The following is a 16,673-nucleotide window of genomic DNA, read 5'->3' as shown; positions in this document are numbered from 1 at the left end:
GTTTTCTTGCAGCAAACAAACTATCCTTGGGACAGCTGAATTTCCAGGAATCCTGCCAGGGCATAGCCTTCATCTCCATAAAAAGAAATGAAGTGGGGAAAAAAGAAAGAGATTAGATTCTTCCCCAGAAAGCCCCTCGTGCTCCTCTCCTCCTCCTCCTCAGTGTCGCTGGTGCTCATTCAGCTTTCCAAGGGTTTGGATGGGTTTGCTGGGTGGGGTTGATCCTCCCTGGCTCCAGAGATGCACCATCTTTCTGTCTCCATTTCCCTCCCACCCTTATGTGGTAAATAAGAGCCATGTGTTGCAATGTCAAGCAGTTCCTCTTTGTGAACTGGGATGACTCCAAACCAGGGGATGGAGCAAGGCCCAAATATGGGTTTTCATCTCAAAACTAAACATCTTGCTTCTGAGCTCGCTCATAAGTTGTTGTGCTCTCCTCTGCTGGTGTTCACTGTTCTCTCTCCGTGCCCAGCTCCTCCACCAGCGACCTCTCCGCGTACGAGCATGGCTACCTGAGGAGGAGCCCCGACCAGTACAGCTCCCGGGGCAGCATGGAGAGCCTGGAGCACTCCTCCCCTGCCTACCACCCCTGCCACCTGTCCCCGGCCAAATCCACCAGCAGCATCGACCAGCTGTCCCAGCTGCACAGCAAGCGCGACTCCGCCTACAGCTCCTTCTCCACCAACTGCAGCATCCCCGAGTACGGCGCGGCGCCGGCGGGCCGGGAGCGGCCGTGCAGCCCGGCGCCGGCCCCGCGCCAGGCCGACATGCGCTACGTGCGCACCGTCTTCGACGCCCAGCGCCGCGTGGCCCGCGAGTACGAGCTGCCGCCCTCGGCCGCGCCGCCGGGCAGGGCGCCGCCGCCGCCCGCCCGCAGCGACAGCTACGCCGCCACCAGGCACCACGAGCGGCCCGGCCCGGAGCCCGGCAAGCCCGGCCGCGCGCAGCACAGAGGGGCCTGGGCGCCGCTCGGCGGCTGCCTGCCCCAGGCGTCCCTCGGGGAGGGGCACCTGCACACCGTGCTGGAGAAGAGCCCCGAGAGCAGCCCCGGCGCGAAGGCCAAGCGGGGCTACGCGCAGGCGGCCCGGCCGGGGCAGCCCCTGCTGCCCACCGGCGTCTACGCCGTGCCCTCCCCGGAGCCGCACTACGCCCAGGTGCCCCGGCCTTCCGCCAGCAGCACCGGCACGCTTTACCCAGCCCTGGCCAAAGAGAGCGGGTACTCCCCGGCCCTGCCGGCCCCTTGCGACAAGGCGGCGGCCGGCGGCACCCCGGGCTCCGATGAGAATGGAAACCAAAGCACTGCAAACAGGTCGGCCGTCTTCTATCAGCCCCTTGCCACCGAGAGGAAGCACGAAGCCAAACTCATCCAGCAGAAACCTCCCAGCGCAGCAGGGCCCGAGCTCTGCCTGGCTGTGCCGCAAAAGGAGGAGCTGTTACCCCTTTACAAGGCAGCACACGGCCACCGAGACACCACGGGTACCACGCAGGCCTCCAAGCCCATCTTCCAGGGTCCGCAGCCCCAGCTGAGGAATGCTAGTGAGAGGAAAAACCATTACCAGCACAAAGAGGACTGGACACTTGGATCCCAGGAGGACAAAAACGGCAACGCACAAGTAAATGAGAGAGATGCTGGTGCTCCCCTCCCATGGGCTCACAGCAAGGCCAAGCAGTACGGCTTCTCTTCCTTGCAGAACATCCCAGAGAGCTCCAGGAGGCAAAGCAGCTCTGACCTAAGGGAGATGCAACCGAGCGAGGATTATTCCAACACCAAACTGTCCTTCCTGAACAGCAGTGGCAGAGATGAGAAGGATCACAGGGAACAGGGGCACAGACAGTGGAGCAGTGTGGACCCACAGGCCTTCACCAGGCAGGAGGAGGAGGGCACGAGCGTGGCTCTGTTCCATGCTGCTGAGCCAAAGTGCAAAGAGCCCCCTTCTCCTCAGCTCCCAAGGACCTTGGATTTCGGGAGGAGCCGGCTCAGCTCTAGCAGCACCCAAAGCTTTCCCTACAGCAAACCAGAGGCTGGCAAGCCCCGCTGCTCGGTGCTGGAGAAGGTCAACAAGTTTGAGCAGCGGGAGCAGAGCACTCCCCGGCCCCAGAGCGCCGGCATTCCCAGCTTTGGGCAGCACTACGGGCCGGGCAGGACCAGCCAGCCCGCCGGCACACGGTGCTCCGTGCACAGCCCAGAGGACACGAGGAGCAAGCTGCCCAGTGAGCCTGCCAGGGGCTCCAGCCCGTCCATCAGGAACGGCAGGCTGGAAGAGGCCGACTGGCACCCCGTGGAGCTGCAGATGGTGGCGTCGGTGAAGCAGGCAAGACACAGTGAGTATTACAGCCCGTGTCCTGAAAATGAGGTGCAGATAAGGGCAGCTCAGCTTCCACGGAGCAGAAGCACGTTCCAGCTGGGAGGCGAGCCTGAGAGGGAGATGCTCTGGAGGGATAACGTGCAGGACGCGCACGGGTCGCAGCTGGACACGTCCTTTAACAGGGCCTACAGGAACAGCATTAAAGATGCCCAGTCCAGGGTGCTGAGGGCCACCTCGTTCCGGCGGATCAGCCCCCCGTTCGGGAACACGCCCAGGAGGGTGCCCCCGAGGCCTGCCTCGGCCCACGTGGGCATGCGGAGCACGGCGGCGTCCCCGCACACCCCCAAGGAGAGGCACAGCATCACTCCCACGGAGGGAGGCTTCTCCAGCCTGGACTGCGGCAGGACGCAGCACGTGCTGCGCATCGGGGGCCGCAAGCGGCTGACGGCCGAGCAGAAGAAGCGCTCCTACTCGGAGCCCGAGAAGATGAACGAGGTGGGCATCTCGGACGGGGAGCCCTCGCCTTTCTCCTTCCAGAAGAAAAGCATCCATTTCATCTTCCCGGAGAGCACGGTGGCCGACCGGCGCAAGATCTTCGAGAGGGAGGGCAAAGCCTCCTCCGCAGCCAGCTTGTCCAAGCCGGAGCTGAAGCAGCTCCAGCAGAGCGCCCTGGCCGACTACATCGAGCGCAAGACGGGGCGCCGGCCGTCCTCGCAGGACGCGGGGCTGCTCCGGGAGCGCTCCCACAGCTCCTTCCTGCAGCTGGGCGGCCCCGACAGCCAGAGCCTCTCCTCCGCCTCCAGCATGAACTCCCTGCAGGAGCAGAGCCTCTTCCGCCGCAGGGAGTCCCTAGAGCGGCTCCCCAGGGCGGGAAGGGCGTCCTCCACCCTGCCCCCTGGGCTCGGGGACTACCTGGACGCGAGCGGGGATGAGAAGGCGCCGGGGCGCCAGGACAGCCTGTTCAGCAGCCAGCCCAAGCCAGAGCGCTGCCGGGATTACAGAGCCAGGTCGGATCTCACCAAGGGCACGCAGACAGACCTGCTGGGCGTGCAGGGCCAGCCCCGCTACAGGAAGCAGGAGCAGGTCCTGGGAGCACCCTCCACCGCCAGGAAATCCGGGAAATCCGTGTCTGTGGAGGACTTGCTCGATAGGTACGACAGCCGGCCGGTCCCCGTGCATGTGCGCTCCAGGTCCTCCCCCACGGCGGATAAGAAACAGCAGGTATGTGGGAACGGGGTCATGTGCACCCACAGGGCTCTCAGAGCCAGGGAACGGGGAGGGTATCAGAGCAGGCTGATGGACACTCCTGGCTGGGACTGTACTGGTTAGAGACAAAGTGACTCGGCACATGCTGAATCTAGTGCACCTTAATTAGCAGAGCAGCTCTGGTGGGGTTCAGCTCTCTCCCTGCTGGGCTGTGCCAGGAGTGCTGGGATTTCAGTGCACGTGCAGGCGTGTTCTTGCTGCTCTGGACATCCCATCTCAGGCGTCCTGTCCTTAGCTGCCAGCAGAACAGGAGAAGCACTGAGCACTTTCCTGGTGGAGTGTCCCACTAAAACGGTGATTTCCCTCAGCCCATTTTCCTGGTGAAAAATAGATGGGATTAGAGGCTGCTTGGAATTGCCTTGGCTCCCACTGTGGCTGACAGTGATGGGAAGTGCTGGGCAGAGGCAGTGCCAAATAACCATTATGTTCAGCCTCCAGCCCTGGAGGGAAGCATCCCAGAGAAAACTGAACAGAGACCCTGGCCCTCCCATGTCCTCTGCTTGGTGGTTGGGAACATGATGTCACAAATGGGGAATTTGACTACTCTGATGATGGTAAACAGTAGAACCAGGCTAAATTCTTAAAGAACAACTGCCCAGGCCAGCTCTTCAGCTGGCTGAAATCTGTTCAGACCTATTTAGGAAACTGCAGCTGGTGGAGCCACATGGATTTACAGCGGTGCCGGGTCTGCTGCCCCATCCCTGCTTTCCCATGCCAGGCTGCATTCATCACTGAGAGAGGCAGCAAATGACCAAAATGTGTGCACAGGCTCCTAGCCCCAAATAGGCTGAGTGTTTGGAGAGGCTCACATACTTACAGGACAGCTGGGATCCAGGACATCTCCTTCTACTCCTGCCCCTGCTGCTGGCCCAGAGCAGATTATCCACGAGCAACAAAGTGGTCCTGAGTCAAGTGACAAGAGAGGAGGCACTGGGCAGCACCTCACAAATGGACCAAACCTGAGTGGGGGGAAGAAGCTGCCCTCCCAAACTCATTGTGTGCTCAATTCTACACATCCTCCCTCAGCAGCCCTGAGCTCCCACACCACGTCTTTAAATAGAGTGAATTAAAAAAGCAGCTTGTGAATATCAAGTGACTGGAATGCACTTCCAGAACCAGCCCTGTCTCATCCCACCATCAGTATTTTTCCACCCCAGCCAGGCACCAGGCCCATCTGTGCCATTTTGTCACACTTCCTGATCAAAGGAGCAACAAAACCAGACATCCAGAGAGACAAAAGTCACCAAAGTTACTTCTCAGTGACAGGTTGGATGACAAGCAGACACAATTCATTTTTCCTTGCCCAGCTCTTATCAGGCAGGAGGTACAGGGCAGTTCTTGAGATCTTTATTTCTCCTCCTGGCTCATTTTTAGTTGTTTGTACACTCAGCAGCCAAACCAGAGGTTCTGCCTGTTGGAAGCCAGGTTGAGGAAGAGGCTGAAGAGCACTGCAGGTGTGCTCACAGGATCTCAGTTCAGGCACTGCAGAGGGGACAGCCCTTATGGCTGTTTCCCAGAGGGATTTAGCTGTAACCACCTGTGGAATGAGGATTAGTCTCATGGGCAGCATGTGAAAATCCTGTTCCTAAGTCCCAACTTGACTTTCAGCATTTACACCAATAGGTTCTGTTTGACTGGGAAGTATATGTTGAAATGCTAACCTAACCTTCATTAGGTTTGTTTCTGATCCATCTCCAAAGCAAACCCACAGCTATAAACATGGGCATCAAAGCCAAACCAACAGGGTGATTTTTTTTTTTTTTTTTTTGTTATTTATTAGATTTCTTTCGGCCTTTTCAGATTTTTTTTTGTGGGAAAAGTTTATTTCCAGTTTAGCAGCAGACTTCTCTGCCTCACTCACTGTTGGTTTTTGAGGGCCTTGTGTACAGTGCCTGATGTTCCTTTCAGGCTGCATACAAATCACATTGCACTTTCACTGCAGGAATTTGTTTAGAGATAGGAAGGAGTGGATAGCCATGGGGAATGACTTGCTCTCAGGCTTTGAAGGCATTCTCATCCGTGTTTTGGTATTTTGTTTTGCCTTGGTGCCCCAGGAGCTGCTGAGGAGGGAGAGCAGTGAATTCAGCCCCATGGTGAGGGATCCCTTCTACGTGGTGAGCGCAGGAGCCAGGTGGGTGTGTGTCCATGTCCCTGTGTCACTGCAGGGCCAGCTCTGGCCATGCCCTGCCAGCAGCAGCTGGCACGGGTTGTCCAGAGCTAAGACCTGCATCCAGCAGACTTAGGAGGAGTTGCTACAAGCTTTTTCTTTCACTACAGACATTAATTTACTATCAAGTCCTCTTCATGTCGTTGTGGAGCATGTTTGTGCAGCAAATTTCCACTTGTGTAACTTCTAGGATGTGTTTGATCTGCTCCTGAAACTCATATTGGATGATACCATAACTGAAGGATCCTAGAGGAAAAGATACCTCCATGTCCTACTGTGGCAGGTTTTATCCACCCAGGATGCTGCCTCCCCAAAATCCTGCTCAGCTGGGAGCTGGCCTTGGGGCTGCTTCCCCTCATCCAGGCTGGATGTTTTGCTCAGCAACAAGGGAGAGAGAAATGCTTCTTAAAAATAGAAAAGCACAAAACTCAATGTCTTAGGACTTATGTAAGTCTCCACTTAGCCCCGGATTGTTTTGAAGTTAATGAGAACTGAAGTTGATCGTGCTGTATTTACATTTAAATAATAAATAGATGTTTGCCCTAAGCCCCGAGTGCCCAAACAGCTAACTCCCATTCCAGTAAGAGCCATCAAGAGGGACTAAAAGCATTGTTCACAAAGGAGCTCTGTTCCTCACAAACTTGCAGTAAATGCCAGCCCTCTCTGTGGTCACAGTGGGAGTTAACACTGCTGTCTCCAAAGGTTTCTCCACGCAGCCCTGGGTCAGGGAGTGACAGCTGGAAGCAGAGCAAGACTCCTACTCTGGCTGATCTTGCTTCTGGCCCTTTTTGCCCCTAAGAACACATAAATGTTGTTTTAAAGGGACTCAATCTGCCTACAGGCACATCTTTGTAGGATTATTTAAAACACACTCGTTTACTTTGATTTGGAATAACTTCTTCCATGTTTTTTCCTAAGAGAACAATGCAGCTGTTTCAGTTCCTCCTGCCTCCCCTTCTGTCCTAGAGATGGCATTTCATCCTGCTGCTCATCACTACTTGTGCCTTCCTTTTATTTTTTTTCTTTCGCCAACCTATTTTCCAAGTAATGGGATTGAACACCCAGACTGAAAACAAGTTTATTGGGGCACGAAATGCAGGTTTCTCATTTTCATGCTTCACTGCACAAAGATTATTGGTTATTAACAGTTTTATGATGTTTGTGCAGCATAGGCATCCCACGTGTTTCACAAGCACATTTCTTCTGGGAATGGCAGGTTGCTTCCCCTTCTTGCTCTGAATTGGATTTCCCAAAAGATAAAACAAAAGGATTGAAGTGTTGTCCTTGCATGGGCCTTTCAGGGAGGCAAGGCAGGCAGTGGGAATGACACATATGGGTTTCCTTGGGACACAGCTGCCCCCTGTGCTGGAGAGGAGATGGGACCATCCCTACTGCCTCTCATGCTTGAGGAGGGAAACAGTCAGATGGTTAGTGAGGAAAACTTAGGTCAGTGATCACTTGGTCCAGTCACACGTGCTCTGCCTCTGCTCCCCAGGTGTCACACGACTTTGGGAACTGCTCCACCAGTTTTAGAATCCACATTTGCTTCCACAGTAGGAGAGATCTCTGAATTAGAGAATCACCATCTGGTGTTCCCGACAAACACTGAGCATCTGAAAAGAATACTCACTTCTACTGTCCAGAAACCACAGACAATACCAAGAGCAGCTTGTCTGGAGAGTTTCCCCACCCCCAGGCACAGGCTGCCAAATTCTATTCTCAGTCACACCAGAATAATGCCAGAACAACCCATGTCTTTGACAAGAGTTATTCTTAATTTGTACCAGTACATCTGAGAACAAGTTTGGGGCCCAAGTTTCCAGCATCACAGACTGGCAGTGTGGGGATTATTTGCCAATGCATCTCAAGAACAGAAAATGCACTGGCAGTAGTGCTTCATTGTGTTTTAGTGGTTTATGGTATGGCCTCCTGGTTCCAAGCCACCTTCTCTTGCATCTGCCAGTGCCATTGTTACTGCTCAGTTTGTTTTACAGCTGAACAGCCAGACAGGCACATAGGCTTGGCTCTAGATTCCTAGCAGGATCCTCACTCCAAGGGCCAGACGGTGTTTCTCAGGCTCACGTGTGAACACCCTAAAAGACCTGGAAGGAATAATTCAATCTGCTGCCTTTGCAGCCTTAACATCCACTTGCAGTTGGAATGTGTTGGCTTTAGTGTTTGTCACACCTGCCTGTCTGTGGGAGCTCTTTCTTCTGACGGGATTCCAAGGCTGCCAGAGCTTTTTTCAGTTTTCTCCATAGTGAAAATAGTGCATTTTTTTGGCCTTGCTTTGTTCTTGGAGACAGTTGAATCATTTTAATGGCACCTTTCCAAATGGAGCAGATAACATTATGGGAATATTTGGCCCATGGAGCTGAAATTCTTAAGATTACAAACAGCTGAGCAGGAAGATCGATGGCAGATAATGTCAAGTAGTCTGTCTTACAGCATCTGCAGCAAACAAAATTGAAAGCAGGGCAGGAAAGGAAGCCAGGCTTTAGGTTTTCCTGATCCTTTTTCCACTGAGTTACTGCTGTGGTGCTTGCTACATGTGTGATGTAGGACATGCTGAAAATGATGGGACATGGTGAGAGGAGCAGGATCTGGCTCAGGATTTCACTTCCAGTTTCAAAGCACAGCGGTACCTCACGTAGACCAGCAGGCAGTGATGCTGCCCTCTGATAGTGATGATAACTAGCCCATTAAGAGGAGCACAATCAATTTTCCTGCTCATTGATGAGTTATTAATCTTGCTGTGGTCTGTCTCTTGGTATTCAGGTCTTTCAGCAAGAAGGAAAGAAGCTCCTCAGAGAAGATGGCGCTCACAAGTTGCTATCCCCGTCCCCTCCGCAGCACGGAGCTTGTCGCCGGGCCTGCCACGTTGGTGGAGAATCACAAGCTCTCAGAACTGTCCAGGCCAGAGAGCAGGACTTCTGCGTTTTTCCCAGCCCCAGCAGAGGCAAGGAGTCACTATGGAGAGCAAAAGCAAGGCTTTAAACCCTTGTTCCTTAACCTTACTCCTCCCGGGTCTGGCCACTCTTCCCCTACCACCGCGGCCTCGGAGGGGCAGAGCGCAGGTGACAGCCAGGCTCCGAGGCAGCAGCTCGCCAAACGAGAGGCTGTTCCCGCTGAGGGCAGCCCGGGCGGCGAGGCACAGCCTCTGGAAGGTGCCCAGGACAGATCCCCCGAGGCTGCCACGGAGGAGGTGCTGTGGAGGAGAGCGGGGCTGCCGCACAGGTCGCTCCCGCCCCGGGCGGCGTGGGCTCCTCCGGCCAAGGACGGCGGCCACGCCGGGGCCGTGCTGTGCCCTGCAGCCGCGCCCAGGCCCTCGCACAGGTGGCAGTCGCTGCCCGCGCAGAGCAGCGGCTCCTCCGAGCCGGAGCCTCCCTCTCCGCAGGGCACGGCCCAGCTGCGCATCTCGGAGTCGGGGCTGCAGCTCACGCCCCCGCCGCAGGACGAGGAGGACGACGAGGTGTTCGTCACGCCTTCCCCCGCGCCCTTCTCCCCGCCGCCGCCGTCCCGACCCCTCCCCGAGCTGAGCTCTTGCGCTCCTGCCAGCGGCACGCAGGAATTCCCACCCCCGCCCCCTCCCCGCGAGGGCCCCGGGGCAGCTGGAGACAAATCCCCCCGGCCCCCAGAGGAGGCCAGCCTGAGGTAAGGGCGGCTGCAGCGCGGGCCATACACAGTAAGGAATGCAGGGCTGGGACCCCCAGCTGCTGGCTGAGCAGGGAGCTCACATGGGTTCAGGGGACAGGGACAGACAGACAGACACACTGCTGCTCTGCCAAGAGCAGCCTCAAGGGCCCACCAGCAGGTGCACTGACAGCTGCTCCCCAAATCCCACAGGACACGGGACTATGGGGCAACACTCCTGGGCTGGGTCTCCCTGCAGATTCCAGAGCACTTGGTTCTGACTGTCCAGCACAGAGCTGGAATGGCTGCTGGCTCCTTCCAGTTACTGGATGTTGAGGGACAGCTGTGAAAATCTGTGATGGGTTTTTCCAAACAGTTAGTATTTCCCAGAATATATTTTGGATCTGGCAGAAAATAATGCTGTTATGAAATGGTGACTGTCTGCCAAGAAATGACAATGCAAATATGTCACAGTCAGGCTGTATAGGGAAATTCTCCTGAAGGATAGGATTTTGGGTGAGGTGCCCAGGTGGTTGAACTCTGCACAGCTTCCCTCACTCCCAGGGAGCTGCTCTGATGTCCATCTGGGGAGAATCTGGCTGGGGCTGTAGTAATTGGCTCTTCCAACAAAACAAGGACAAATGGGTACAGGCTGCTAAGAATGGCATTCCCGGCTGGGGAGGCACAATGTTCCCAGCCTGCCAGTGGAAAACAGATCAGTTGGTGTTCACTAGTTCTTTCTGTGTTGGAAGGACAATCCAGCAGTGCCCAGGTCGAAGGGACAAAACAACTCTGGTGTGCCAGTGGCTTCACACTGTGGACCCTTCATATTGGATGAGAAGCGAGACACAAAAACAAGTGAGAGGGAGGGAAAACTCACTTCTTGTAGGCCTTTCCCTTGTGTTCACAATGGTCTTGAGTGGTGGGTTTCTCTCCATCTCACAGAATGTTTCTGTCCATGCAGCTTCAAAAGCTTTCCCAAAGCCCTGGCCGAGAGGGAGATAACAGGGCTGGGCACCAGTGCCGGTGAAAATAATTGGCCAACCCCATTAAAGAGGACTGGCTCTCCATCTGCTGTGGATCAGCAGCACCAGTCCCCTGCTTCTTCTGAAGGGCCTCAGAGCACTGACAGACAGCCCATAACTCAGCCTGAAGGTAACCCCAGAGAGCCAGCATTGGAAAATGCCAGCCTGGACTCTGGGATAATCAGCACAGCACCCCCAGTGAAGGCAAAGAACAAGAGCCCAGAGGATATCAAGTCAGAGGCTCTAGCAAAAGAAATTGTCCATAAAGACAAGTCTCTGGCTGATATCCTGGATCCAGATTCCAAAATGAAGACCACCATGGACTTGATGGAAGGGATTTTCCCTGGTGGAAGCAGCATGCTGAAGGAGAACAACATGAAGAGGAAGATGTCGCAGACACAAGCCAGCAGGACGGCAGTGGCGGGTGACACGTAAGCACTGCTGGGCAGAGCTCCCTGCTCCCTGGCTTCTAAGGACAGCCTGTCCCAAATCTTTCTGCATGTCATAGGTGAGAGTGGGTTTTGCAGTTCAGAGGTGTGAGGCCTGGCAGGGTGTTTCCAAACAGCCTTTCCCATGAGCTGGGCTCTGTTTGGGCTCTGAGCTCGCCTCTCTGGGCTGTGTAGAAAATGATGCTGAGCTTGGGAGCAGAGCAGGAAATGAAACATCCCTGCAGATATAATTGGATTTTGCTATCTGAACCTTATTTATCTGAAGCAGTTCAGACCAAAGCAAAGAAACAGAGATAGGAGAGTAAAGTCAGGATGAAAATAATGGCACAGAGATAACAAGAGTCCAAATTCTAGAAGGAGGGATGAGGGGATCTACTTATTACAAGATCAGCCCAAGTCCCCTAGTGCAGGTTTTTTTAAGACAGACTTCCAAGTGAACTGTCCAGAAGTCAGGTGTACTGCATGATGCCAGGTAAGGTCAGTTGGCCACCTCCAGCCAAGCTGTCCTGGCTGACCTTCAGCATGGGAAGTCAAATCCTGTGCAGGGCTGTGTCCAGTCACCTTTAAACCCAGTGGCCATGCTGTGCTGGGACAGCAGCTGACATGCACCCCCTGAGGGCAGGAATCTGCCTTGTCCTGGTGGGTGGTCACACTGGGAGTCCTGGAAAACCATGTGGGAAAAGTCAGGCTCAGACTGAACTCTTCCTTTTTCTTCACTGGGGAGTAGGAGAGAGGAAAAGGAAGCTCCTGTCACCCTCGTCACCTGCCCTGCTTACTACAGTGTTTCAGCACCCAAAGCAGAGCTGCTGAATAAAATCAAGGACTTGCCAGAAGAAGTAGGTGAGGAAGAAGAGCTGCTGGACATCAATGAGAAAAAGGTAAATTCAGCACACAGCACTGTTTGTTTGCTGCTCACATTCCGGAAGTAATAATAATAATAAGCCCTGAAGTGCATTTCTATTTGATGTCAGCTTTTGGCAGCACCCAGAGTTGCGTGGGAGCGATCGGGCTGCCTGTGAAGCTTCGTTAGATGACCCAAATTGTGTAAGAGTTAATCTGAATTACTCACTGCAAGTTGAGTACCAATCTTGCACCACCCTGAGGCAGGCCTGGATCATACCAGATGCTGAGTGTACAGACTGTCAGGAGCAGTCCCTGTTCTGCAGCAAGGAAGGAAAAGGGAGAAATGAAGCAAGTGGTGTAAGGCCAGCTTGGGTTGGAAACAAGGACAGAGTCCAGCTAGTGACTGCACTGAGTGCAGGAGGTGTTTGACCAGGACTGTCCTCTTCAGTGAAGCCAGTTTACCTGAGTCTAAACCATCCCACACTGCCATGGAGAGTAGCACAGCCCAGATTTCATTTTCTGTTCATCACCTTTCTGTGGCCCTACAGAGGTCACAAATACTCAGGTGGGTCACTAATCAAAAGCATTTGCCCGGGGCCTTTGCCTGCTGCTTTCATCATCTGGCTGTAGGCACCCAGCTCCAAAGGGAATGGCAGCCCCTGCCATGTCCATAGCATTCCTTGGATTCCCTTCAAACTCTGCCTGCTTACACCGAGGTGAAAGGTGCTGAGTGACTGAACAAGACAAGGGTGCTGCACCATGAGCCTGCCACAGAGGGCAAGTCCCAGGCCTCAGAGGTTACATTTGCATGGAAAGCCAGAAGGAGATGGCAGTGATTAGGCCCAGGCAGCACAGTCTGGCCTCTTGGCTCATGGTCTGTGTGCAGGAACATTTGCACAGCATTTTCTGAAAAGGGGCTCGTGAGGTTACCTAAGAAGGCAGCTGCTCTGGGAGATCATTTGCATAAACCAAGATCATTTCCACTGCAAGTATGGAAAGGAGCTCTGTTGGCTGGTATTTGGGATTGCAGGAGAGTCACTGATTAATGAACACAGACCTAAGTCACAGCTCCCTGGCCTTCAGAACCAAGGTACCTCACTCTCCATAGCTTCCTGCTACAGTTGGAGGGCAAATCTCCTGGAGCAAGGAGGAACAGTTCCCAGCAGCTCCATCCACCTGAAAACTTGCTGAGGGTAATGCCAGACCTTGAGACCACCTGCCATAGAGATTTCACCACATAACTGTAACCACTGAACATGGATCCTTCCTTTTGCTCCTCAGGATGTGGTCCATCAACTGCTGAGGATCTTTCTTTGGAAAGGGGGCATTAGAATCATAGCCCTTGGGGAGGACCAGGGCTGGGTTTTGTCTCTGGGTGCTTCTGAGGGAAGAATGCCCATAAAGGAGTTTTGGTTGACCTTTAGGAGGTGGGGTTTTGTACCCTGCTAGCTAGTGGTCGTTCCAGGGAGTGGATGTTAGTTTTTAGGGAATATTACTGGTGTTTTGCTCAGCCTTTGCCTGTGTGTGGCAGCTGAGAGCAGGCTGTAGTGCAGCCACAGAGCAATGCACACCCAAGTGTTCCATCTAGTGGTGCCTGGCCATACAGTGCCAAAGCAGCCTGGGATGGGTGGTTGAAAATCCTTCCTCCTCTGAAGCAGGACTGCCTCCTGCCTGGAATGATGCTCAGTTGTGCTGGAAAGGGGACTCTGAGAGAATTCTGTCATGCCTCATGACTGGCTTGTTTCATCCTGCAGTGCTTGTGTGCAGAGTAGATGAACACACAGGTGTTTGTGCCTCAGCAGTGCACGAACTGGAAACACTGAGGATCCCCACCCGTTGTATGGAGAGCTTCTCCTGCTTGCTGTGCTCTCAGTTCTCAGTAAACAGAAGCAAGAATTGCAAGCCCTAGGCCAGAGATTTGCTTTTGCATATGTGTTTCCAGTAAATCCTAACAGAAATTAGGATCTCCAGCACATGTGCAGCACTGCTGTTCCTGCAGTAACCCCGGGGGCCTCCTTTTCTTTGGCAGGCAAATAGGTGTCAGTGTTTTAGCTGTGTGCTGTGTTCAGACCCTGAGTAAATCCAGAGCATCTTTGGTGTGAAAGCTTCCTTGATGTCTCTGTGTGACAGGCACTCGTTTGGTGCAGTTCAGGGCTCCAGGCTGGGTGTGAGGAGCACATCAGAGATGTGGCTACAGCTCTTTTCACTCACAGGTTTTAAAGAACATTCTTCCCTAGGTAGCTGGGTATCAGAGTAGGAGCACCAAATCAGAGATCACTTTTATAAACCTTCATTGAACAAAGATATCCTCGTTACCTGCGAGGTGGGGAATTTCTTTGTTTTCTCTGTTTCCTCCCTTGTCAGCTGTTGCTGACCTGACCCTGTTCCTCAGGAACTGCAGCCATATCCTCTTGTTGTCATCACCCCTGTGAGCAGGGTGATGCTGGCAACAACCACTGTGGCAATGCTTCCCCTCCAACAGGCTGAGCTCATCAGCAGCTTGACCCACAAACTGGAAATCCTGAAGGAAGCCAAGGAGGGTCTGCTGGAAGACATAAAGATGAATAATGCTCTGGGAGAGGAGGTGGAGCTGTTGATCAGCACGCTGTGCAAACCCAACGAGTTTGACAAGTACAAGATGTTCATTGGCGATCTGGATAAGGTGGTGAACCTGCTGCTCTCCCTCTCGGGGCGCCTGGCCCGCGTGGAGAACGTCTTGAGCAGCCTGGGGGACAGCGCCAGCAGCGAGGAGCGGGTAGGTGTGGCATGGCATGGCACGGCATGGCACGGCATGGCATGGCATGGCATGGCATGGCACGGCACGGCACGGCACGGCACGGGCACAGCCGGCGCGGTGTCACAGCGCCCTCCAGGGGCTGCCGGCAGGGAGCACAGGGCTGCTGGTGCTCGGGTACCCACTGGCTCAGACATTGTCCCCGTGTCCGCAAACAGAGCAGCTCTGCTGGGGACAGCCACATTTTAGCATTCTTGGGGTGGTTTGAAGCCAGGTTTTCCTGGCAGTTGTTGCTTTCAGGCGAAGTTCCCTGACTTTATTGGAGCATTTTCTGTCCAGTTCAGCGGGGTTCACACCCACTGCGCAGCGAGGATTCATCCTCCTCTCCCAGGCTTTGGATTGCACCTCTGGGAGCTCGGCAGCCCAGAGGCGTCAGCTGTGGTGCTGGGAGGAGGGAGGGGGCTCAGGCCTGGTGCTGCTGGTGCTGAAGGGCTGTGTCTGGTGTGCAGAGTTCCCTGAACGAGAAGCGGAAGCTGCTGGCTGGCCAGCACGAGGACGCCCGCGAGCTGAAGGAGAACCTGGACCGGCGGGAGCGGCTGGTCCTGGACATCCTGGGCAACTACCTGTCGGAGGAGCAGCTCCAGGACTACCAGCACTTTGTGAAGATGAAGTCTGCGCTCCTCATAGAGCAGCGAGAGCTGGATGACAAGATGAAGCTGGGCCAGGAGCAGCTCAAGTGCCTGGTGGAGAGTCTGCCCGCGGGCTTTGCGCCCAGGGACGCGGCGGCAGCGGCTGCCCTGGCTGCAGCACTCGCTGCCTCCTCTGGGAAAGCACCTCCAGCAGCCTCTTCCTCACTCTGACCTGGCCCAGCAGGGGCTGGGTACTGCCCTCCCCCTCCCTGTGCTCCCAGGACCTGGCACATGGTCCAAAGACAATGGATGGAGACAGGTCTAAACCAAGATTTTAATGAAGGAAAAAAAAAAATAGCAATAATAAAGGTTTTCTTTTCCTTCCACCTCTGCTTCCTGGAAACTTAAATCAGTGTGGAGGGAAAACTCCTCCTGCCAGGGATGAGGAAGAATCTCACAGGAATTAAACATATGACGTTTAATAAAAAACATGACCTCCTCTCTTCCCTCCCTTTTCTGCCTACCTGACACCTCATTAAATAATGAAGGATCTAAGAATGAAGCCTTAAAAATAAAACCAACCCATTTTACTGAACATTATTGATATTTATATTTTTTAAAGAACAAGACAGAATGTGTAAGTTTTTGTACATACTCCAATCAGTTACTTGATTCTACTTTGTTCTGTATGTAGAAAAGACATTTAATTTTGTATTTTGTGAAGACTTTAACAAAAAGAGGGAACCCCAAAGATAGTCATGCAGTAGCTTGAAACATCTCATCGTGGTTTTGTTGCTGTTGTTGTGGTTGTTTTTTAATATAATAAAGGGCTACCAGAAGCAGCTTTACCCTGTTTCAACACATGCTGAAGATACCATTAATGGCCTTACAAAAGAAATTTTGGCCAAGAGAATAACAAATTTTTCCTCTTCTGGATCCTGGAGTCTGGAGTTCAAACATCTTTGGCAACATGCATCTCAGGAGTCCAAGTTAACATGAAGCAAGGAATTCACTGCAGGAATGTGGGGGAAATTCTGTCTTTGTTTTGAATACTCATAGCTGTGGTCTGTGTTTCTGTTGAAGCCTGAAAGATTTCCCTGAGGTGTGACAAGAATCTCTACTGACATGATTTATAGGCCCCTCTTTGAGTAGAGTTTCAGGGAAACAGTGGGGGCAGCTGTTTCAATCCAATCAACCCATTTCATTTGCCCTAAAAAAAATCCTATTCATTGCTGCAGTTTAATTAATTTGATTTAAAAACACTTTTAATTAAGATTCCTTTTTTTTTCTCTTTTTTTTTTTTTTTTTTTTTCCTTCAGCCACCCTTCTGTTTTATACTTACCAAAACAACTCACAAAGACATGGAAGATTTGGGAGGTGTTTGTGTATTTTCCATTTAATGAGTTCTTTCCTGAAAAATACAAATGCTGCCATTTATCCCCAGGTCAGGAAGAGGCTCCATCCAAACAGGATCTGCCTGTTTACTCCAGGAACCCCCATGGCTTCAGGGGGAGCACCTCCAGCAAGTTTGGGGTTGATAAGGCAAGTCCTGTGTGTGTTCCCACAGAACACAGAAGCATCAGCTAATGAGGCAAGTGATAGTCACTGATATTTTTATAAC

The 16,673-nt window shown here is 53.3% G+C and overlaps 1 protein-coding gene across 2 annotated transcripts in view; it reads left to right on the top strand.

Moving 5' to 3' along the window:
* Window positions 1-15,647, top strand: part of SHROOM3 (shroom family member 3) — a 107,164-nt gene extending 91,517 nt beyond the window's left edge. For both annotated transcript variants that reach the window (XM_079305990.1, XM_079305991.1), the window contains 7 exons: window positions 473-3,527; window positions 5,627-5,703; window positions 8,518-9,393; window positions 10,337-10,828; window positions 11,574-11,724; window positions 14,172-14,444; window positions 14,933-15,647. In XM_079305990.1, the coding sequence (XP_079162116.1) occupies window positions 473-3,527; window positions 5,627-5,703; window positions 8,518-9,393; window positions 10,337-10,828; window positions 11,574-11,724; window positions 14,172-14,444; window positions 14,933-15,283 (5,275 nt within the window). In that variant the 3' untranslated portion in view covers window positions 15,284-15,647. The remainder of the gene's footprint in view (window positions 1-472; window positions 3,528-5,626; window positions 5,704-8,517; window positions 9,394-10,336; window positions 10,829-11,573; window positions 11,725-14,171; window positions 14,445-14,932) is intronic.
* The last annotated feature ends 1,026 nt before the right edge of the window (window positions 15,648-16,673 follow it).

This window comes from Erithacus rubecula (assembly GCF_903797595.1).
Source record: "Erithacus rubecula genome assembly, chromosome: 5".
NCBI classification, from domain to species: Eukaryota; Metazoa; Chordata; class Aves; order Passeriformes; family Muscicapidae; genus Erithacus; species Erithacus rubecula.
Note: the sequence above shows the minus strand (reverse complement) of the source record. Positions and strands in the feature narration are given on the sequence as shown.